This window comes from Nematostella vectensis, chromosome 13 (genome assembly GCF_932526225.1).
Source record: "Nematostella vectensis chromosome 13, jaNemVect1.1, whole genome shotgun sequence".
Classification (NCBI taxonomy): Eukaryota; Metazoa; Cnidaria; class Anthozoa; order Actiniaria; family Edwardsiidae; genus Nematostella; species Nematostella vectensis.
In genome coordinates this window covers 10221970-10246956 of record NC_064046.1, presented here as the reverse complement: position 1 = coordinate 10246956, position 24987 = coordinate 10221970, and the positions used below count along the sequence as shown (strand labels likewise).

General features: G+C 39.0%; 1 protein-coding gene across 1 annotated transcript; it reads left to right on the top strand.

Moving 5' to 3' along the window:
* Nucleotides 1-77: 77 nt before the first annotated feature.
* Nucleotides 78-23578, top strand: LOC5513830 (green-sensitive opsin-1). The gene is made up of 5 exons (XM_032383369.2): nucleotides 78-299; nucleotides 8893-9125; nucleotides 9683-9875; nucleotides 21796-22004; nucleotides 22710-23578. Exons 2-5 carry the CDS (start codon nucleotides 8899-8901, stop codon nucleotides 23071-23073), a joined length of 993 nt encoding a protein of 330 aa, XP_032239260.2. The 5' UTR covers nucleotides 78-299; nucleotides 8893-8898; the 3' UTR covers nucleotides 23074-23578.
* Nucleotides 23579-24987: the final 1409 nt, after the last annotated feature.

The window sequence follows — 24987 nt, the reverse complement described above, 5'->3', positions numbered from 1 at the left end:
GCCCTTTAGCAGGTCAAAGTGCACACTAAAAATAGAATTTGCATGCATCACATATAATTTTGATGACCAATCGTCGCAGCCATTGAAAAGAGCTCTTTAAAATCTTTTACAACCCACACTTTGAAACCCAATTTTGATCATTTAAATGGTCTTGTCCTCGTAGCTTCGAATGCTTTTTAATAGACTGGCTTTCAAAAGGGAAACATTTTTCGCCATTGTGCGCCTAAGAGCCTAATTTTTATATAAATCAAGAACTGAGTTTAATTGAAGTTGTTTTTGGGTGATCATCACAAGGAAAGGTGAGTTTCCGTGTTGCGATAATTTCTTTTAAAGCTAGTATCATAGCCAAAATGTTCGTCATGGAAATTATTCATGATATAAGTCTCTCCATTTCCCCCAGTGCCTTATTATTGGGTACGAAGCCCGTCCCTTTTTATCCCTTTTGGTTGTTTTCTTGTAATGCGACTTTATTATTAATATCAAATTTTGAAAACTTCTACTTTCGAGTGAAAGCGACGAAATTAAAAAAATACTTACAAAGGCTAAAAGATGTATAAGTTTGTTTCGAGGATTTTTTAGAGTCATATGAAGGATGCAATTTAAGTGAGTAAATTTAAGCAACACGCCGGTAACGCGGACGCCAAGGTTAAAAGAAGAAAAGGAAAACAAGTAAGACGTGGAATGGACTATTTTTGAGGAAAGAAAACTGCTGAAAAAAAGTTTCAAAGTCGCCGTCGTCATTGTAAAAGTTTTCTTTGAAAAAGAAGCATAATCCGACTCATTCTGTGGGCGAGGGCAGAGGGGAAATCACGCACACCCTGGGAGAACTCCAAATAAAAAACACAGCAGGTACAAGGGCTCGCTAAGGCCCAGCGCCGCCCGCCAGTCAACAGATTTATATGATTCTGCCATTTGAGGATAGCATAGAACCCTCATGAAATCATCATCAGAAGTCTGTTGTTTCAAATTCCGCGCAGAGAAATTCTGTGATGAGAGAAATTTATGAGTCAATTAATAACCCTATCCAAAAAACCATGAATATGACTTCTTGTTTACAATAGATAATCCGATTCCAGCATCAAGTAAAAGCTGGTTTATCTATTTCACCTGTTTTATTTACAGTGACCCTAGAAAAACATCAAGACACAGAAAGCTCTGCAAAGGAGGTTGTTGTAAAATTGACAAATAATTAATTTAAAAACCGTTAATATCGAGTTCATTTTTCGTGATTTATAAATATGGTCGAGCCGCCTCCCCTTTCTTCTGACGTTATTCACTAGATGTTGATTGTTCTTATATCATAAAAACCGGTATCATTGCTGTTAAAATTGAACTTGTATCCAGCAAATGTTGTATCCCAAGTGACACCCCGTTACAGACAATTAGCCTGGGAATATTAAAATAATAAAACGCTACATCAAATGGTCCAAAGTATTATATTGACACGTGAAGCTAATGACGGATGTAGCGTTGTGGTAAATATATATATATATATATCACTCACTTAGTCAGAACTAGTGTCTACTTGCATCGGGTGAAAATCAAGGGTAAGTCCTGCATTGACGTCTAAATATTTTTGGTTCACTAAATTTTTAGGTCTTTTTGAACTCTAAACTAACAAAGCAGTGTTCGTGTGATATTAGGTTTTTATACCAACTTTATTTGAACTGAAAAATCATTTTAATTTATTGTTTTCAAATTTCGCAACAGTAGTGACAAGTGGGCGACCCCTTAACCCCTCTTATACAAGAATTTAGGAAGAAATGTTAGAAATGTCCCTTATGGATGGTGTTTTCCACTCAATCCGAAAATATCTGGATCCTTCCAAGGGCATATTTTTTTATTCTTATTATTGCTCTTATTTTTCATATTTAGGACTCAAGCTACCTTACATGCCATGCCCCCATCTGTTATCAGCATATGATTAAGAATATATCATCTCTAAGTTATACTCACATGAAACACTAACTTTAAAATATACAAACTGAGGAAATCCTGAACTGCCTAAATGAGAACTCTAGAAGAAAACTTTAGATACGGTTGCTTTGTTATAAGAATGTCTAATTTTTAGCTTGACTTTTCTTATTTCTTAAAATGTTCCTAACGATTTTCTTAAATTTTAGTTCTTATAAATTATAGTACAATGAATTATTAGAAAGAAAATTGCATAAATGGTCAATATAAATAATATTTAAGTTTTTTATTATGAACGCATTTAGATCCTGCATTTTAGAACTCACCAGACTAACAAAGTAATATTTTTGTTGCTTATGAGCCTCGGCATGTTCTTGGCATGTTCTTAAAATGTAAATGCCAAAGGGTGGGTGCACCAATATGTAATGCATGACTGGAGGTATATTTGTGGATTTTAATTTCCTTGGTGATGGAGAATCACCAGTAAGTGATAGATGAGACTTCCGTATGGCACCTGAAGTGTAAAACCTCCAATATTTGTTTCTTTACTTACAAGGGCAAAGCTGGTCAGAATAAAACTTTGATACAAGCGTACATTAATGGATCTTCAATAAAGGGAAGGGGTTTTTATTACAGCGAGGTACTTAAATTATATAAAGATAACAACAAACTTGTGTTTTTACAATAATAAATCTTTAAAGATATCAAACCTAAAGGTAATAGGAAAGGGAAAAATGTTAGGAAAGTGCTCAGTGAAGCTATTATTGCATTATTGTTATATATTTTAATATAGTCACATTTTTTTCAAATAGTCACATTTCTCCCTTTTTCCAGTACCCATTAACTTCTTGTTTATTTGTTTTTTTTTCCTCTCTACCGGCCCCAACATAGGTCAATGAACAAGTTTTGGAATTTTGAAATTGGAATTAGGTACTTTCAGTAATTTAGAATTTGCATCCATTGCATTAATTTTTTGAGTAGCCAGTATTTATGAGTGGATCGAGGGTTTCTAAAAACAACAGGCCAAAGGGTGGGTGCACCAATATATAAGGCATGACAGGAGGTATATTTGTGGAGTTTAATTTCAACAAATTCTTCTGAATGACTGATACTGCTTTTTCCTTATGAAGAAATGGTATTTTGCCAAAATATATATATATTTTTATATGAAAAAGTTGCTTTTTACGTTGTTACCGACTAAGTTATATATATAAATATATATACAGTATATAAGATAAGTTTACATCGTTAAAAAAATACTCGAGGAACCTGCGACTCGATGGTTTATTTCAATATCATGTGATGAGCTTTACACGGCTGATTTGCAATATTGAATATAAACTCATGTTAGTCAACAGGAAATGGTTTGCAGACTAAGAAAAACATTAGGAATAGCAGCAGCTTTGATGAGATAATCTTCATAAGCACATGGTAAACAATGCCGCTCAATCAGTTCCATTTTCAATCAAACAATTATAGCGGAGCCAGCGCGGCCGCAGGCCGCGCGCGTAGCCCCATAGGCATAGAAATATGGTATAGGTATGCGACTTAGTTTTTGTGGTCTTTGCGCGGGTACCCTGTGGTGTCACTCGCCAGCCAGCCAGTCAGTCAGCCGCGCGACTCCCAGGCCTCACTCGGCCCGGCGACTAAATACAAGCACGGAGCAAGGGAAAAAGTTCTTGCCGATTATGCGATGATTATTTATTTTGCCTCAAATTTTGTGACTTAAGGATAAAGTCAACTAGAGGAGATCTACTAACATTCATTCACGCCAAGATTTATCTGGTTTTAGCTAGTAAATTTAAGCAAGTAACAGTTCACATTAAAAAGCGAACAGAACCACAAGAAAGCGACCAAAAAAAAAAAACAAAACAAAAACAATGCAAGGTGAGTTTCGGACGACGATTTGTATTGTCTATTTAGGATATGACAGTTATTAGGCTTTTTGTTGTCCTTTTTGTATGCTTTGAGAATGCGAGTACTTAACTTAGTAATCAAATTATTTGAGCATAACAGGTTTTGTTTTGACATTCTTCGTTTTATCTATATTCTTGATTGTGTTGAATAAAATACAATACAACAAAAACTGGAATTCGTCTTTAATAAGACTTCTTCAGGGCAGATTGATTGTGTTGAGATTTTACATAAAGGCTAACCAATATCGTGTTGCATTTGCCAAATACTGCTAAAGAAGACCGTTCTTGTCTTTATATCCTGTGCTCTTAGTCCTAAGTAGATACATATCCTTAGAAGATACAGCAGCTTTTACAACTTACAAGAGAAATTTTCCTTACCGAGGATAAAAAAAAACTATTTTCAATATGTATTGTTGTTATTGTCTGTTATTATCTTGCATCCTATGTGTTTATTTTTTTTTCAAATAGTTGTGGAAAATTAGTTAGATTATAAATGGCTTGATAAAAAGATTGTTTTGAAAGAAATAATAAATAATTGTTTTCACTCTTTTATGAACCAGGAACTACCTGAGGGCCAAGATGAATGCTAAAGACTGGAAGACATGAGAATTAAAAATCATGTCTTGAAGAGAACAGTAGGATGTTCTTATTCACTAGTCATTTGATACCCCCACACCCATGGTCCCAGGGAAGGGTGGGGGATTAAACTTTAATAAAAGCCTGTTTCCAAGTTAAGAGTCAAAAACAGTCAATACCACCACCCCTCTTGACATATTCTGGTTAAAAAGTGGTCTAAAACCCCACATTAACCCCTGACTTCTGCGGGACCATAAGGGAGGGGGCGCAAATGACTAGTTCATTACTATGTGATTCAGCAGTACACACTCATAGGTTTTTTTAGAACAAGATACTTATATAATATAAAACTAAAAACAAACTTTTGCTTTTTAAATAATAAATCTGTAAAGAAAACAGTTTTCTATCAACCTAAAGATAATAGGAAAGGGGATATTTTAGAAAAGTACTGAATATAATTATCACATTGTTATTATATTTTCTTTTCAAACATTTAAGGAAGAGTCATATTTCTTCCTTTTTTTTCTCCCTGTTGACTATTTTTATGCAATTGATGCTCTTTGCTATTTCCCCTCTACACCAAAAATTAATTAATGAACAGATTTGATTTTTAAATTAGAAATTTTCATTTATTACTTTCACTTATATTTTCTCTTTAGGATTTTCTTTCCAAGTCTCTTTCCCATTACATTTATTTTAGATGTTTAGATTTATTTCATTGGAATAGTTAGATCCAGGATTTCTCAAAACACCAAAATATAATGCATTACTGGATGTATATTTGTAGATATTAATTCCCATGGGGATGGAAAATCACCACTTAAAATGGTACATTAAATCTTCAGCATTGCATCTTATCTAAAATTGTGTCTGACACTATATTCCATCTTTGAAATCCTGTTTCATCAATTGTTTTTCGCAAGAACAAAGCTTGTCAGAATGTAGCTTTACAAATGTACATTAATGGAACTTTTATTAAGGAGAAGGGTTTTTTAGGGCAAGATACTTAAACTTTATAACACTAGCAACAACCTTGTTCTTTTTCAATAATAGAATTCTGTTCACATAGCTTGGATAGCAAAGACATGGCCTCTTAGGCCTGTGGTGGTGAAAGGGTTAAGATAATGGGGAAGGGGAAATGTCAAGAAATGCTCAATCAAATTATTTTCATTACTGTTATATTTTTTTCACCAAGTTGAGTCAATTCACTTTATATCTCCTCTCCCGTCGATTATTTTTTAGTCAATTGATATTCTTTGCTTCCTCTCTGCCCCAAACATAGATCAATGAAAGGGTTTGGTTTGAGATTAGAAGTTAGCATTTTCAATCTGTTTTTTCTTCATTGCATTCATTTGGGAGTAGGCCACCAACAACAAGGCCACTATATGGTAAGGTGGGGTGCACCAATATGTAATGCATGAAAGGAGATATATTTTTGGATTTTAATTTCCAGACATTTTTTTGAATATTCGGCCCAATGAAGGAGAGAATTGCCACTAAATCAATACATAAAAATCACAGTATGGCATCTAAACAGTCTAAATATATTATTTTGAATCTTTGGAATGCTGTTACATCCATGACATTTTCTGCACAAGGGCAAAGCTTGTGGTAGTATTGTTTTGATTAAACAAAAGATATTCATAATGGAACTTCTATGATGGGACATAAGAATTTACCATTAGACTCTTGACAACTTTGACAGCCATATCCACACCAGGAATTGTGTTTGCTAACTTTGATGTACTGCATAATTTAAATTATTGAATAAGGCCTGGATCCATTTGGTTGGTACAATAAATAAATCTCAGTAGAGAGCAGGATCCTAGATTCCCCAATAATACCTTTGATCAGCCAACACAAAAGGTGTTTATGCTGGCTCCGCGTTTAGGCAGTGCCTAAATCTATATATTATCAGATAAGTACGTCCAACCAATTTTTATGAACATGCTAAAAACATGCCGAGTCTCAGGTAGCAAAAAAGTCTGATGCGTTCTAAAATACAGAATCAAATCAAATAAAAAATCAAATTGAATAGAAAAAATAAGCATAAATAATATTGCTACTGATAATTTCTGTAATTTTTCCTTATATTGATTGGGTTTTAATATTTACATATACACTTAAATTTAAGATAAACGTTAAGAACATTTTCAGCGTTAAAATTCTAAAAAGGGAACGGCCCGCCTTAACTAAAAATTATACTTTATTACTGTAAAAAATATTAATCGGCGAGGTGCGACGCACGTGCAAATGAAATCGCAGTTTTGGGGGTTTGGAACAAAATCTTAAAAAAACTATAGTTGCAAGCCACTACATTTTGCGTATAATTTGGTCATTTCAACTCGATGTCTTATATGACAAGTGCACCACCGAACAATTACCAAAACAATCACCCGCCAGAAAACGAGGGTCCGTGGCCCGCTCGGCCCCCCCTTGATCCGACCCTGGGGCTTTTTTCTCAAAACACCCGAGAATTCTCGGGCCCGAAAACGATTTATTCCTTAAATTTGAAAAGCTGGCTAATTTCTTTAAAGTTTATGGTATCTAAATGTGTTGAAATATCGCCAAACATCGTATTTTACCACAAAGATTCATGTAAAGGATGATACTCTTTATAGATTTATAGATTTTGATCTTTTCCCGAACTTCTCGGGCCCGAAATTCACATGGCTTAAATATTAAGAAAGTTCTCGGGACCTCGCAGTCACCCGAGACTTTTCGGGTAAATTTCTGGCTTCAGCAAAACTTCGAAAATAGCCCTATTGAGCGTAATCATTTGAAATATGAACCAAAGGAAGCTCAAACTATTCTAAAACATGAACGGTTCACAAAAAGGAAAACATGCGAAATTTTGGCCAAAAATGCAAAATAAAGTTTTCGGGCCCGAGAATTCTCGGGTGTTTTGAGAAACGAGCCCCTGATACGGATAGAAACACAAGACTTCATGCTCACTATATGAGCATTTATCCGGAAAAATAAAATCACGAAAGACTCTTTCACGATTTTTGATAAACGCAAATTTCCCCATACATTCCTTTATTAATACTACTGACAGTTAGCCTTGGGCTGTCTGTGATATTACTTTAGTTTTCACGTATTTTCCTAACCTGTCGATCAAATTTCATTCAAAGAAACCGCTCACTGCCGTACCACTGTGATATTAATCATAACGATTGTTTCACAATTCAACTTGAGACTAGATCCCCAGGGCGGTTTTGGTTAGAAGATTCTGACCGATGTTATAAAACTTGGATCTTACGAGCTGTTAAGGTACTTGTTTAAGCTGAAACTGTGTCAATTTTTATGTTAGCATGTTTAGATACCTCGTTGAAGGTTCTATTGTAAGTGAGAGTGTGGCGACTTTTATTAAATAGTGCACTGTTTAGATACCTTCTTTTTAGAAGGTTCTTTTCTAGGTTACACTGTGTCAATTTCTATGTAAGAATGTTCAGATACCTTATTTATTGATGGTTCTTTTCTAGGTTACAGTGTGGCGAGAGACTGTTTAATAGCTTATTAAAATACTTCATGATCATAGAATTTCGTCACAGTACGCCGGCTTTAATTTACTTATTGAAAGCTTTTACAATTTTTGCATAGAAAATGGCTTTCTCTTTATACTTTTTAATGTGAAAAGTGTATATCCTGTTTTAGACAAAATACAGTAACAAAAACAAGAACAAGCTAGAGCCGAGAAGAAAACAAACCAGTAATTAAAATTTAGGCTGTGCTTGTTTTTAATTAATCAGAAAATGACTTAATCACAATATGATTTTATACCTAACGAAATACAACCTAATATACTTAACACGAATCAAATATCAAGTAAAGCCTAAAAGATTGGCCTAATTCCAGGATTGATTGATTGCCGAACAAAATGAATTTTTCCAGTAGGCACGTCGCTATGTCTGTCTTGGACTATTTTCATCTGTCATCCCCTGTTTACTCTCTGTGGTAATCTTAGGATATCGTAGAAAGCCTAAAGTGCCTTTAACGTTATTGCGTTAAATAACGTTAAATTAAAAACTATAAATCAAGTTACAAAATTCCGTAAAGCTTCAAATTTATCTCGTCAAACGATCAGATTGAATAAAGTAGATAAAGTAGACATGTCAGATTTTGCTAACTAAGAGGTTGGTTTGATACTTGTTTTCTAATAAACATGAAATATACACAATCGAGCTAGCCCCATGAGGCTCATAAAAAGCTCTTCCATTAAAAAAAAAATCAATTAAAACAGTTCATTTAAATAGAGAGTGCCCCCTGCCAGCCAGCAAATGTATCCATAACGTTTATTTCATAACGGAAACTACTTTATTCTACTGTTAGATGGCAAATTGATAAACTCACTCTTCTTCATCTAGGATCGAAGGCTCTCATGTATTTAGTTAGATTAAGGCTGCGCGAAATAAGTGCGTCCATGAATACGGCTTGCCCAAAGATGGCTGGCAAAAGCTAATCAACACCTTTTTTTTTTTATTAGTTAAAAATGTTTAATGCCTCGAACGACAGCGACAATATCTACAGCCGTTTTGGCGGGAAAAGCGGATATGTGATGTACTACATGACTATGTTGGTCATCCTGATCGCTGGGATTTCTGGGAATGGGATAACGATTGTCATTTGTCGACGTCCTGAACACCGGAAGAAGGAAATTACACCTCTGCTCATAAACCTCGCGGTCGCTGATCTTATCATTGTGACTTTTGGGTACAGGTACGTCAGCAAACAAATATAGCATGTAATGTCCAAATAAAGAAGCGGCCGAGGAAGTACTAATACGACTTTTTTCAAAGCAAAATTGTTTGATAGTTGACTAGTATATAATGTGAACTCGAATACTCGAATACTAGCTAGCGTCGCTAGCTTGTTAACTTCTAAATACGGTACTACATTCTAAGTCTTGTCGTCATGTCGTCAGGTCATGTCGTGCGGTAAAATAGCGTGAATTAAATACCATTTGAGTTGGCTTTTAGACGACCGGGCCCAGGGAGGGGGTTCGAGGGAAACGCAGAACATCAGGCATTTACGATTAATATCTAGGTTACCGTAAACTAAAATAATAAACGCCTTTAAATTTCGATGGTCCGAGTGAGGGCTTCAATAGATAGGAGGCAGGGGGACCCAGAAAGGGCAAACACAGAGCATCAGGCATAACAATAAATATCTAGGTCAATGCTTATGTTATTTGAAAAACCTATTGGCTCGTTAATGGAAAATCAAGATATGACACTTCGATAGCAACGACTGTGTTCTACTTATTCTCGTCTCAGCCTCACTTTCACGTCCAACATTCGGGGCGCTTATCTCGTGGAGGGAGACCCGCTGTGCTATTGGAGCGCTATCGTGAATGGAACAGTTGGTATTGGCTCAATCGGTACCATGGTAGTTGTGAACATTCTCATCTACAAAAGCACTCGGAGGAACATCATGTTTAAGCTTTCTCCACGCACCATGGCAGTGGCGGTGAGTAAAGTATTAATGAGAGATTAATGAATTGGACAGAATTGGGAGCAACAGGTGACAAACCAAGCGTCATTTCGAAAAGATGTCAGAGCAATATCAGGTTCATGAAGTTCTTCTAACTACACTTATCACTTTTTCTACATGCGTGTAGGAGAAGTGGTAAGTAAAGTGCGTAAATGATTCGAAAAGCAGTAGTATGAAGGGGACCAAATTAGTGTCATTTTTGGGAGGAGTGTTATGATTTTTCCACGCGCGTAGCAGCAGAGGTTAGTGTCGTTTACCGAATAGAAAGCCACGATGTCACTTATGATGGAAGTGCTTCTAACGCCAGAGGACACTGGCTAAAACCCTGTTTAAATCATATCAAAGGTGTACAAACCTTCTCCTCTTGCGGATCTTGACTCAATTGCGTAAATTCAATTTTGCCATGAAACAACTGGAGAGGTCTCTGGCTCTACCATACTACCGGGTCGTGTAGTAGCAGTTCCTCAGAAGATTTGACCTCATTGGATTGATGAATCACAGACAAAACAATGGGAAATACAATAGAACAATGACGTAATCCAGTCAGTTACGTTGGGCCTTACGAGTGAGCTGCTGCAGGACTGATACTACCGGGCACACTATTTTTTTCCCATGTTTTATAAGCCAATCCTGAAGCCTCGGTCAAACGGAAATAAGAGTTGACGAGAGTCGATGAGAGTTCCACTCTTTCTAGCTCTCTCAGGGTTGCCATCAAACGAACTTTGAGAGTTGGTAAGAGTGATCACTTTTTTTTCAGTGATCACGTTTTTTTTAATTATTTCACTTCAGGATTCATCACTGAGCCGGAAATAACACGTTAAACTTTTTGTTAAAACTGCTGATCGAAATACTCTAATTAACTCTCATTCACGCGATCAAACGCCAACAACTCTCAATAACTCTCATGTCTAATTTGAATATGTTTAAAGCAAGAGACCATGATGTAAGAGAACGAATCCCCCGTATTAGGGTATGTTCCATTGATGACATCCGTGAAAGCTATTTTTAGAACAAGCATTTATTTTTAGATACGCCTCTGCGATTGGTTAGCGCTCACGTTTCCTAGCAACATGGGTCAAACGCGCGATCACATCTTGAGCGATGTGAGCCGGCAAAGGATGTTATGGAAATCTTTTTGACTGAAAACCATCCTTTTTACAAACGCTGTGAAAATGATCTTCCATAGAGTACGCTGGATCCAATCAACCGTTTCTCGGACATTGAAATGCATAGAGTGCGTGATTTTAGGCTCGGGGATCAACTTCCCCAGTAAACGTTTTCACGGCTGATTCGCAAATTATAAAACATTGTGGTTATTAAGACAGTTATTTCACAAATAAAAGAGTTCAAGTCTCCATAATGAAGTAAATCTTATTCCGGTGAGAAGGGTTTCTTGAGTGACATGATTTCTTAACATTTGCGTAAAGAATTGAAGTTCATTCGTCTAAAAATATTGTAAATCAAAGAAAAATAAAGGCCTTCTTGTATTTAAATACATAACATAGACTGAGAATGCCTAGGTTCATCTCACCGTATTGAAAAGAAAAAGAACTTTTAGGAGTCAGCCTGATGCATCTTGAATGAACTCCAAATTCGCCGTCTCCCCGAAGTCTTCCCGTTCAATTATGTATATAACATTTAGACAACTTAACATTAGATAACTTAACAGATAACAGGACACTCCCCTACAAGTAGCATTGTAATCATGAGCTATGAGAAGCAGATAAAAGGATAAAAACAGGTAGCGAACGAAGTCAAGAAGTGCAGAGGGAAAAAAAATTGTGAAAATGTACTAGCTCGCGAGGTGCCCATAACCAAATATGGCGCGACGAACCCTATATGGATGCTATGATTGACAAGCTCGCGCAATCTAAAAATAGCTTTCATGGACGGCATCATGGGCCACGGGGATTCGTTCTCTTATATCATGGTCTCTTGGTTTAAAGTGAATGAGAGTCGATGAGAGTGTGTGAGTGCATGATCAAACGGACATGGGAGTTGGAACTCTAATGAACTCTCACCTCGGTTTAAGGTGGCGCGCCGAGGTTGTTTTGGCTAAACAGCTTTTACTAAGTTCCCTATATTAGACTCATTTTCGGCTCGATTTTCGTGAATTTTTCAGATTTTATTAATACATCTATGCTTTGTCAGATCCTGCCACCTGCTAAGTCCAAACCCTAAGGCAACTTGTGTGAGGGGCAAGAGGACCAGTCTTTTCAACATTTTAGCGCAACCCGCTCATCTTCCAAACTATTACCCGACTCTATTGGTAAAATAGGCCTTACCAAAAGTACTTGCTTGATGTAGTTGTATGTCGAACCTGCGTTTATGAGAAATTAGAATCAAAAGTTGAGGATATGAACGCGCTTCAAACGAAGCCCACGCTAGTGTCACACATGGTAATCGACGATAGCTGCCTTGTTTGTTTCACATGTGACAAAGTTGCACGAGCGGAACTGAGATCCCGGGTTGTGCATTTCGTACAGATATCTCTATTCTGTGAGAACGCTTACTGTGTGAAGATGTGAACGCTGAAAGAAACACTCTATACAGTCTAAAGTACGGAAGAATATAAAAAAACTGCTACGGGTATATATTTTGAAGAGGAAATTTGTCTATCTATGAAAAACTTTAGATGAGAATAACATTGTTATCAAAAAGTTTGCAATTTCGCAGTTTTTTTGACAGTTATTTCGCACGGTATTTTTTTGGCTACGTTTTTTAAATTTTTCACTGGACTTGGGGTTTTCAAGCCCCACACCCACCCCCGCTATCCAGCATCTCTCTCTCTATGAGTAAAATGCGACTTAGAACATGACGGGTTTTTGTTTTGCACTTTATGTATTTTTCATTTGAAAGAATCGAAACGGTTAAAAGTGTGTAGTCTGGAAAAAGAGTTCAAAGGCGGTAGCATAACCAAATGGAATAGAATAGGAGATATCTGTATGAAATGCACAACCAGAGATGCATGGGATCTCAGTTTCGCTCGTGCAAAATTTGAAACAAACAAGGCAGCTCGTCGATTACCATGTGGACGCTGGCGTGGGCTTCGTTTGGAGCGCGTTCATATCCTCAACTTTCGATTCTAGTTTCTCATAAACGCAGGTTCGACATGCAACTGCATTAAGGAGGTACTTTCGGTAAGGCCTATTTTAGCCATAGCGTCGGGTAATAGTTTAAAAGAGGCGCGGCTTGGGCTCAAATGTTGAAAAGAAATAAATTCTTTAGTTTTCAAATTAATAATAAAAATTCTCTCGAATTGACCATCTGGAATTTATTCTTGTGCAACACTGGTCCTCTTGCCCCTCTCACACAAGTTGCCTTAGGGTGTGGACTTAGCAGGGGGCGTAAATTCGGGGATGGATCTTTGTAGGCAAGAGTGCATTTATTTTTTCAAAGATTGCGAGGACAATTTTGGATTAAAATACAGATTCATCAATCGCGAAGTTTGACAGGTCAGTTTTAAGCCAAAAATTCGTATGCTTCAAGTTGGAGTATTGTTAGGTTTTACTGTAGATTTAGAAAAAAATTCATCGCGCAGATTTCGAGATTTTTATTTTAATATAAAAATATTGCTTCCTTTTAACTTGCATGACAAAAAATAATTTGATTTCCAAGAGGAGTGAATCTAGCAGAATCTGATAAAGCATAGACTTTAAAAGCACACTAGAATACACACATTGGCACCAGTCGGGCCAAGACGGGACGCTAGCAGAGTCTATTACCCGTGCAGTTCGGCAACCATGGACAGCTGTTTCGTCCTTATTAGGACTCGTCAGCATGGCATAGCCGGTTTGCCTCAGTTAAACTTCATCGGCATATAAAACTGCAGGGCGACTTCGACTCGAACGAAGTGCTTTAAACCACAGCTTAGATCCATGTGGGATCCAGAGCTGCGACCGGGTTAGCGTGATTCCAATTGTGCGGATCACGCACTTCGTTCGAGCCGAAGTCGCATAGATAAAGCATAGATCTATTTGATTTCCAAGAAGAGTGAATCTAGCGGAATCTAATAAAGCATAGATGTATTCCTCCACTGTCCAACACTGTCTCACATTGGCCATTTGTCATTTGGAATGGCCATTTGTCAAGCGCTAGTGGCAAACAGCCAAATGGTAATATGCAGTAGGATGCGGCTTTCAGGGGAGGGATGGTCCTATAAATCAATAACATTACAGTTTTTCTAGCACTGCAAGTATCTGATAGCACGGAGATCAATACATAACAGTCATTTAGCACTGCAAGTATCTGGGCTAAGGGACAAAGCTATGGCAACAGTTATGAAAAGTAAGAGGGAGGGGTGGTCCACCATACATATAGCAGACAGTCAACACTGCAAGTACCACTGTCAAGGGATAGGGCAATGTGACAAATGGTGGATATGGAAAAAAGTTAGGGGGTGGGGTGGTCCATCATACATAGCAGACAGTCAACACTGCAAGTACCATGGCCAAGGCATAGGGCTATGTGGTAAATTGTGGATATGGCGGAAATGGTGGATATGGTGAAATGTAAGGGGGAGGGGTGGTCCACCATACATAGCAGATATTCAACACTGCAAGTACCACGGCCAAGGTATAGGGATATGTAGTCCGGTCGCTTAGTGTTTCAATCTATACATAGCGGACAAAAGCACCAAACTTGGCATAAAGATAGCCAAGAGGATGCTAATAAATATTGAGACCGGTGCCCACCGGTACCACTTGAGGATTTTGTGTAATAACCGAATAAAAATTAGAAAAAAGCGTCTATCGCGGGCTCCCTGTGGTGATATTTAAAAGACCTTGCATTTCCAAAACTAAGGCGAAACATCTGATTGTTTTTTTTGGTAAGAAAAATATAACGCTATTTGTTAATATTTCAAGATAAAACTGTCGTCGGCTGCATTAAAACACTTTATTTACGAGAAAAGGTTTCAAAGCTAGACCCAATCCCCCTCACGGTTATCCAAGATGGCGGCCTATATTGGCACAGTATATGCTGTAATTACCTCATAAAATCGCGTATTTTAGGTAAAAAAAGCTCATTATTGATATATCAAGGACTTACAATGTGTATAACCTACTAAATATGAACTTTTGTCTTGATTATAAATTTATTTCTTATAAATCTGCGATTAATCGCAATTATCGGGTATTTTGACGTTGGCTAAATAAAGAAATAGAGATGGATTTAATAAGGGGGGTTTGTAAGTGTCTGTCAACTAGACACCAAAGACCAACGAGATGCTTTAGATCTGCCTCCTCAATCAAAGTTATTAGATTGTGATGCTTGAGAATATTAGAGGATTTGGATGTTCAGCAGAAGAAACATCTGTAGAAACTCTTTGTCGCAAATATCGTAAAATGGCACAGGAATTGTCACAAATTCGCGGTATTAATGCTCGAAAGCACTTAAGAACGAAAAAAGCTGACTAGCAGAGGCACTAACGAAAAAAAACAGTGCTTATTGCTCCCTACGTGTGCATTATAGTGCTGATGAGGTTGAACGCATCGCATGCTTTTAACAGGATAGCAACCAACCTCCAACGAGTCGCCGCAGGAATAGAGGACTATTTTATTATCTTAAAGATGTCTTAATGATGACCTCAGGGATGGAAAAAGCTGTGGAGCAAAAGAAAAGGAAAGGTCTCCAGGAAGCGAGAGAGGATGATTAAAAAGTATAGAGCTTTTGTCAGGCTTATAGAATATAATATATTAGCAGAATATATAAATGGAGGCTGTTGAAAATGGTACGTACCTATTTTCTGATGTCCGAGCTCCACAACGCACATGAGACACGCTTGGGAGATTTTGGGAATGAGAAATCCTTTAACCGTTTTCCACTAAAGGACAAAGTTTTTAAACTTTTTTAAGCCTCTTAAAAGAGGCTTTTCCTAAGGCGCGGATCAGTGATCGGCGGATCGTTATTGCAATAAAGGGAAAAAGTTATTCTGAAAGAAACTGAAAGAGCCTTTTCAGAATGATGCGCGTACGCTAGCTTGTGCGCAGGGTACGCGGGGATTTCTTTTCCAAACAGAGGATGTTTCCTTTATCAGGGACGTTTTTTTCGAGGTGCCGAAAAAACGACGGTGCTATAAACAAGTGTACAAAAATCCTAGTGTTGACAGTACTAACGTCAACCTTAGGAGAGGGCACGTTTAGCCACAAACCTACGTAAGCCAGAATTATTCTACTATTCTAATGATCAGATTCAAATTTTATTTTACAAAATGAAAATATTAATCATGGAACGCTATTAGCTAGGATTTTCGGCTTCATACGACCGAGTGGTTGGAAGTCAAGGGAGTCTGCCGGCGCCCCCTCTTTGGCCCATAACTAGCATGGGGTAGAGCGAGGCTCTCGCCTCGGAAACAATTGTGATACTTTGATTTTGAAAATAACAAATGGCCGTAACAAAAAGATAAACAAATGGTTCGAGTTGTCATGGCACATTTTATCAACGCACAACAGGCTATGAAAAATCTCCCTCATCGGTAGCGGATTTTCCCCTGCTGACGGGCCTATCAATTAAGCCGCGCTGGTTGAATTAAGCTTTGTAGCCTTTAATATAATACTTAGAGAACTCATTAAAAAGAACATTTCTAGGAAAAATCATGTGCAGCACTTATTTGTGCTTATTTGATGAACGAATATCAGTCTTATTTGTATGTTAGCAAGAGGGATGTAAAAAAGCCGCGTGGGGCCTGGGTTCCAGTAGGTTTTCCTTCTTCTTCAAATGTAGCTTTTTATAGCTATTTATATGTTTTTTTTTTGGCACGGAATTCGATAGAATAGTGCTTAAATGATATAAATCGTTTTCAAATATGTGCGTTTTGATCTTTTTTTGGTCTCATGAAAAGGTATGAAAATCTTACCACAGGGTACCCGCAAAACCAGATTTAAGAAGAAAATAATTGCTCTTTATCTATGGATCCGCTAATGGTACCGGTGGGCACCGGTCTCAATATTGATTACCATCCCCTAGGCTATATTTATACCAAGTTTGGTGCTTTTGTCCGCTGAGTATAGATTGAGCTCTTTTTGTGCGCTAAGCGACCCGACTAATGTGGCAAATGGTGGATATGGTTGATATGTTGAAAAGTTAGGGGGTGGGGTGGTCCATTATACATAGCAGACACATAGCACTGCAAGTACGATGACCAAGGCATAGGGCTATGTGGCAAATGGCGGATACGGTGAAAAGTAAGGGGGAAATGTGGTCCCCCATACTTAGAAGATACTCGGCACTCTAAGTACCTATGACAAATGGTAGATTATGGTGGATTTCGTTAGAAGTTCTCACCTTAGAATGTCAACCGAAGCTGGCTTCTCAATTAATATCCTGTTTATTTTCTAAAATATCAATATAGAATTTAATGATATCGCTTTCATGACAAACTGCATTACATCTTGCCACTCAAATGATTTATCTTATAAATTAAGCCCATTGAGTCCCATGCAACTTACTAAAATGGTAAATTCCTTTGGAAGCATAGGTAGCTAGGTCTCCGAGAGGATTATGATACTGCTGTGTTCCTCGTTCTTTTAACGGATGATCTTTTCAACCGTGCTGTTTCGAGATGCGAAATTCACAACCACAAATATTATAGATGCATGCGTTGCCTCGTTTTTCTAAGAATGCCTTTTTCTTCAAACCGTCTATACACTGTCTACATGCGCTAGGAAAATCGTAAAGTTAATGATAACCCAAGCAGTCAGTTGTCTAGGTGCGATAGCTTGTGCCTGGAACAGTATAAAGGTTTGAAAGGTAATACTGAAAAGCCACGGCGAACCAAAAGGCGGAAACAACCTATTTCAATCGTGCTGTTTCGACGTGCGAACAAAACAACAACAAATAATACTGATGTTTTACCTCGTTTTTAAGAATGTCATTTTGTTCAAACCTATGTGAAAATTTTTGAAATGACAAGTGAAAATGATATTGTTGTGTTGCCTCGTTTTTTTAAGAATGTCCTTTTGAACCATGCTGTTTCGCGATTCAAACGACACAACATATAACATATTAAGGCGCTGCTTAATTTTTATTATTTTTTTTCAAACCGTCTTTATGTACTAATGGAAATCGTAGTTTGGTAGAAAAAAAGAAAAAGAAGGCCCTTCTAATAAGGCAATAATGGTAACACGATAGTTTGGATAATAAATATTTTCCGGTATAGGTGTGACGGCTCGTAAACGTGCCTAGAACAATAACTAGGAAATACTAATAAGTCGCGGCCAACAAAAACCCCAGTCCTAAGTATTCAAATACTTTTTAAAAACATTTTTGTTCGCAAGTATTCTAGTATTTTACACATTCATGTTGTATAAGTTTATCAGCGAGAAATCCGTCTCGAATAAGACTTATTCGGGTTAAAAAGTGTCAAAAAAAGTTCGTTAATGTTGCCAACTCTATTCCAGGAAACAACTGGCCACCTCAGCTCCTACGGTTACTCAGTTACTCAGATACTTTCTTCGGCCGGCAAAACACGCCGAGCATTTCCCAGGTGCTCGTGCGTGGAACAGTAAACTAGGAAATATTGATAGGTCAAGGGGAACAAAAAGGCGGAAATAACCGAAATGACGGAAACCGAAAATAATGTTTTCGGCAAGGGCTTTTGTATTTTTATTTACATTGAAACTTGCATACACCAGCGAGAAATACGTACATCCTTATAGAGGCTTTTTCATGTGAAAAAGTCATTTAGATTTTAAATTTTCAAATGTTGCTTTAATTTATCCCAGGGCCACCTACTACTACATAGCAGTTTCTTAGCCCAAACACATTATGTGTGGCAGAGGCCAGAATGTATGCGTAGGAGATGAATCCTAGGTTTGAAGACTTCGGCCGCAAATAATTAATCAGCGGTGAGAACCTTTGGGAGCGGCCGCAAAGACCGCCGGGTCCCCAAATCGTCGTACGACCAGGCTGAGAAAATCGACCAGAAGAAATTTACGCCTGAAAGTTTACTGAAACAATTGGATAATTTCTAAAATCAGAAGTTGACGACATCGGAAGAGCACCAGGTAAAATAAAGTTCTCGTTGAAACAGTGGCAATATTTCTAGGGGGAAAGTTTTTATATGCAAAAATAGCATAATTAAGCTACATTTTCATCTTGTTTGCATGTTCTCTTCCTCGCTAGCATAGGCCTTTAATTTTTGCTAGTTTTAAGTAAAGGAGTGTTGGGAGTTCCTGGGTAGCGGCTTAGAATACTTAAAAATACCTACAGCATCTCTTGCCTCGGGGGATAGAAATTCAAGTCTTTTGGAAAGATGAAACCAGTGGCGATGCCATACTTGCAAAAACGAAGCCTTTTGATCGGTATAAGTTGGTGTGCCGTATTTAATTGACAATTGCTGGCTGTAACAGATTACTCCAAAATGAATGTCTCTATTCCAGTTGAGTTTAGAAAATATAAGTATAAGTATGTATCATTATTCTACAGACCTACAGGGCTCTACAGATTACTGTGTCTAGCACTCCAAGCAAGAAATTGGACTATGACTAATAGTGCAAATGCAATAAAAGGTATAGCTCCATTGTTATCAGGACATGGCCATGACTAATGTAAGGCCAAAAACCTGTAGCAAAGGTCAGTGCGGTTAAACATAAAAAGTCACTCGTTATTGTCTATTAGAGACATTGGATAGAATTATTAGCTGAGAACATTTACTCAATACTGTATAACCTCATGGTAAATATAAAGGAAATATCTTATCCCTGTCAAATGTTTAATTTTCTTATAAATGTTACCTTGTGTCATTATTATCATTTCCATTTGAGACTATAAAAAGCAGTCTGCGCTGCGGTCGAGTGGGCCGAAGGCCGACGAGACGGAACCAGTGGGCGATGCCGTACTTGCCAAAACGAAGCCTTTTGATTGGTATCATTGGGCATGCTGTAGTTTATTATGAATATAAGCTGGGAGCATTAACTAATACTGTAAATGCTCATGGTAAAAAAAAAGGTTACATATGAGGAATAACTGTCCCTTGAAATGTTAAATTTTGTTACAAATATTACATTATGGCATTATTATTATTTGCATAACTAGAATATAAAAAGCAGTCTGTGCAGCAGTCAGGTAGGCCGAAGGCTTACGAGACGGAACCAGTGGGCGATGCCGTACTTGCCACAACGAAGCCTTTTGATTGGTAATAGTGGGCATGCTGTAGTAAATTAAAATTATAATTAGCTACGAGCATTAACTCAATACTGTAAAATACTCATGGTAAATAAAAAGTTTACATATGAGGAATAACTATCCCTTGAAATGTCCAATTTTCTTACAAATATTACATTGTGGCATTATAATTATTTCAATAATAAGAAAATAAAAAGCAGTCTGCGTAGCAGTCGAGTAGGCCAAAGGCCTAAGAGACGAAACCAGTGGGCCATGCCATACTTGCAAAAACGAAGCATTTTGCTTGGTATCATTGGGCATCCATTTGCCAAAAAGCCCTATGCCTTGGCCATGGTACTTGCATATGTATGGTGGACCACCGCTCCCCTTACTTTTCACCATATCCACCATATCCACCATTTGCCACATAGCCTTATGCCTTGGCCATGGTACTTGCAGTGCTATGTGTCTGCTATGTATGGTGGACCACCCCTCCCCCTTGCTTTTCACCATATCCACCATTTGCTACATAGCCCTATGCCTTGGTCATGGTACTTGCAGTGTTGACTGTCTGCTATATATGGACCACCCTCCCCCTAACTTTTTTCCATATCCACCATTTGTCACATTGCCCTATCCCTTGACAGTGGTACTTGCAGTGTTGACTGCCTGCTATATGTATGGTGGACCACCCCTCCCTCTTACTTTTCATAACTGTTGCCATAGCTTTGTCCCTTAGCCCAGATACTTGCAGTGCTAAATGACTTTTATGTATTGATCTCCGTGCTATCAGATACTTGCAGTGCTAGAAAAACTGTAATGTTATTGATTTATAGGACCATCCCTCCCCATGAAAGCCGCATCCTACTGCATTATATTACCATTTGGCCATTTGCCACTAGCGCTTGACAAATGGTCATTCCAAATGACAAATGGCCAATGTGAGACAGTGTTGGACAGTGGAGGAATACATCTATGCTTTATCTATGCGACTTCGGCTCGAACGAAGTGCGTGATCCGCACAATTGGCATCACGCTAGCCCGGTCGCAGCTCTAGATCCCACATGGATCTAAGCTGTGGTTTAAAGCACTTCGTTCAAGTCGAAGTCGCCCTGCAGTTTTTTTTGCCGATGAAGTTTAACTGAGGCAAACCGGCTATGCCATGCTGACGAGTCCTAATAAGGACGAAACAGCTGTCCATGGTTGCCGAACTGCACGGGTAATAGACTGTGCTAGCGTCCCGTCTTGGCCCGACTGGTGCCAATGTGTGTATTCTAGTGTGCTTTTAAAGTCCACACCTATCCCTTGGCCATGTTACTTGCAGTGCTATGTGATGTCTTGTCTGCTATGTATGGTGGACCACCCCTCCCCCTTCTTTTTACCATATCCACCATTTGCCACATACTCCTATCCCTTGGCCATGCTACTTGCAGTGTTGACTGTCTGCTATATGTATGGTGGACCACCCTGCCTCCTTAATTTTCACCATATCCACGATTGTATTAGCCCTATTCCTAAGCCTTGGTTCTTCTAATTCTGAATAGATCCCATATATGCTAAGTATGGGTCTATAGGACCACCCCTCCCCTCAAGTCCTATGCTACAGTGTTATTTTACCATTTGGCCATTGCCACTAGTGCTTGACAAATGGCCATTTCGAAATGGCCAATGGCCAATGTGAGATGAGTCTTCTGTATGGAACATAGTATATAAGCTGTTTAGCCAAAACAACCTCGGCGCGCCATCTAAATTAAAGCTTTAAGCTAAAATAAGCCATCTCATCTTTTTTCAGTTCGTTGGTATATGGACCTACTCAGCATGCGTAGTGTTCCCACCCCTGTTCGGGTGGAATAGAATCGTACCAGGAACAACACACACAAGCTGTGAGCCTGACTGGTCAAACCAGACTTCCCTTGGTCTATCCTATAACATCTACATGATGGTCTTTGGCTTCTTTCTACCACTGATATGTATCTCCTTCACATTCTACCGGATACGCAAGTATGTCACGCAACATTCAGATCACGTAAAATGTCGCGTAACAATCTGTCACACATCCTGTTACGGCCTGTCCTACAATATTTACATTATGGTCTTTGGCTTCTGTGTATCTCCTACACATTGTACCGGATACGTAATTTTTTCACGCAACATATTACGTCACCCAAAAGCTGTCACATGCCACGGTCATAGCGGTGTCTGACTACTTCCTGATATTGATATGTATTTTAATACATACACACATTTTAAATACATTTTAACGAATATGCGAGTATGTCACGTGCCGTCTACTAAATACTCAAATATGTCACGCAAAGATTACATATCAAGTGAAGGCAAGCGGACTAACTTGTTTATTTTCTCAGTTTATGTATATCTCAGTAAAAAGAAGTCCGGGGGGGGGGACACTCCAATAAAAACAGACTGGGTGATCGTCGGCAAAATTAATTTTAACCCTATAGGATGACAGTTTGAGTGTGGACGACAGCAACTCTTACCCCTAAAAGATAGTATATTAGGTGTGTGAAACCCGCTGAAGGATACCAGAAGAGGTAAAAGAAAAAAAAAACACCCCCTAAAGGATTTGTATACTCTAAAAGACAGGGCGATCACCCCGCCTTCTTTTATAGAGGGGTCCCCCCCGGTCTTAGAATCATTATTAAATAAACATCAATCAATTCTCCTAACGAGTACGGTTTTCCCTAGATGCCTAGCGGCCCCAACCGTCTTACAAAACACCTTTAAGAAACGCGCGCACGTGGAGCTAGTGCGTATGATGACTGGAGTAGTGACCGCTTTCACCCTGAGCTGGTCACCGTACGCCATAGTCTGCCTGAAATCTATGGTGGTGGGAAAGCAGAAGCTAGCTCCCTTCACGTCCGAAGTGACCGCCCTTATGGCCAAGGCCTCCGCCGTCTATAACCCAATAGTCTACGTAGTTTTGAGTAAAAGATTCAGGAGCTCACTTGTTAGTCTTGTAGTATCCGTAGCTGAGGGTTTGCTCGGTAAAAACAGGATTAGGCCTTTGAGAATACAAGTAGCGCCATCCGCTAGCAGTAATAAGACTTGACAAAGTCAAAAGGCACAACATTGAGGCACTACATTGAAGATATTTTGAATTTTTCACTCGACAAGACTCTACGAGAGGAGGTGAGAGAGTAGAAACTCCAATGTCGGACATATGAACATAGAACTACGACACGTGTTGTTGTCGTTATATCGCTAGTTGGCGAACAAGCGGGCACGTGTTATGTCGTTATATCGCTAGTTGGCGAACAAGCGGGCACGTGTTATGTCGTTATATCGCTAATTGGCGAACAAGCGGGCACGTGTTATCCCGTTATATCGCTAGTTGGCGAACAAGCGGGCACATGCTATGTCGTTATATCGCTAGTTGACGAACAAGCAGGTACGTGTTGTGTCGTTATATCGCTATTTGGCGAACAAGCGGGCACGTGTTATGTCGTTATATCGCTAGTTGACGAACAAGCAGGTACGTGTTGTGTCGTTATATCGCTATTTGGCGAACAAGCGGGCACGTGTTATGTCGTTATATCGCTAGTTGACGAACAAGCAGGTACGTGTTATCCCGTTATATCGCTAGTTGACGAACAAGCGGGCACGCGTTTTGTCGTTATATCGCTAGTTGACGAACAAGCAGGTACGTGTTATCCCGTTATATCGCTAGTTGACGAACAAGCGGGCACGCGTTTTGTCGTTATATCGCTAGTTGGCGAACAAGCGGGCACGTGTTGTGTCGTTATATCGCTATTTGGCGAACAAGCGGGCACGTGTTATCCCGTTATATTGCTAGTTGGCGAACAAGCGGGCACGTGTTATGTCGTTATATCGCTAGTTGGCGAACAAGCGGGCACGTGTTGTGTCGTTATATCGCTAGTTGGCGAACAAGCGGGCACGTATTATGTCGTTATATCGCTAGTTGGCGATCAAGCGGGCACATGCTATGTCGTTATATCGCTAGTTGGCGAACAAGCAGGTACGTGTTATGTCGTTATATCGCTATTTGGCGAACAAGCGGGCACGTTTTGTGTCGTTATATCGCTATTTGGCGAACAAGCGGGCACGTGTTATGTCGTTATATCGCTAGTTGGCGAACAAGAGGGCACGTGTTATGTCGTTATATCGCTAGTTGACGAACAAGCGGGCACGCGTTTTGTCGTTATATCGCTAGTTGGCGAACAAGCAGGCACGTGTTATGTCGTTATATCGCTAGCTGGCCTAGCAAGATCGATAGATCTATAGTGGGTATAGTGGGTTCCATAGCATGGGGTTGGGCACCGGGGCAAGTGCACCACCACAATATCTTTTTAATGTTTTTGTATCGTGCCGCTCAATATTTTGAGGTCTACTACAGCTTCGCATGATGGACTTAGTGAGATCCATTTGTGACATGTAGTAGTTACGCCGTGAGACTTTATAATGGCGTAACATTCAATAATTGTGCTGTGACATTTAACAATTGTGGTGTGACATGTAATGATTGCGCCGTGACATGTAGTGATTGTGGCGTGACATGTAGTGATTATTGCGTGACATGTAGTGATTGTGGCGTGACATATAGTGATTGTGGCGTGACATGTAGTGAGTGCGCCTTGAGAGGTGGCATTTGTGGCGTTACATGCAGTGATTGTGGCGTGACATGTGATGATTGTGTCGTTAGTCGTGGTATTTGTGGCGTGACATATTGTGATTGTGTCGTGACATGTAGTGTTTATGGCGGGACACGTAGTAATAGTGGCGTGACATCTGGTGGTATTTGTGGCGTGACATGTTGTGATTGTGGCGTGACATGTAGTATTTGTAGCGCGAAAGTAATGTTCGCGCAGTGACATGAAACGATTCTTTCGTTACATGATTGAGACGTGATACGTAATATTTATGCCGGACGCCTCTTAACAACGAACGGCAACCGGGAGCAGGGGAGCTATACGGCAACGCTAATAGACTTCTCATGTAAGCCCGC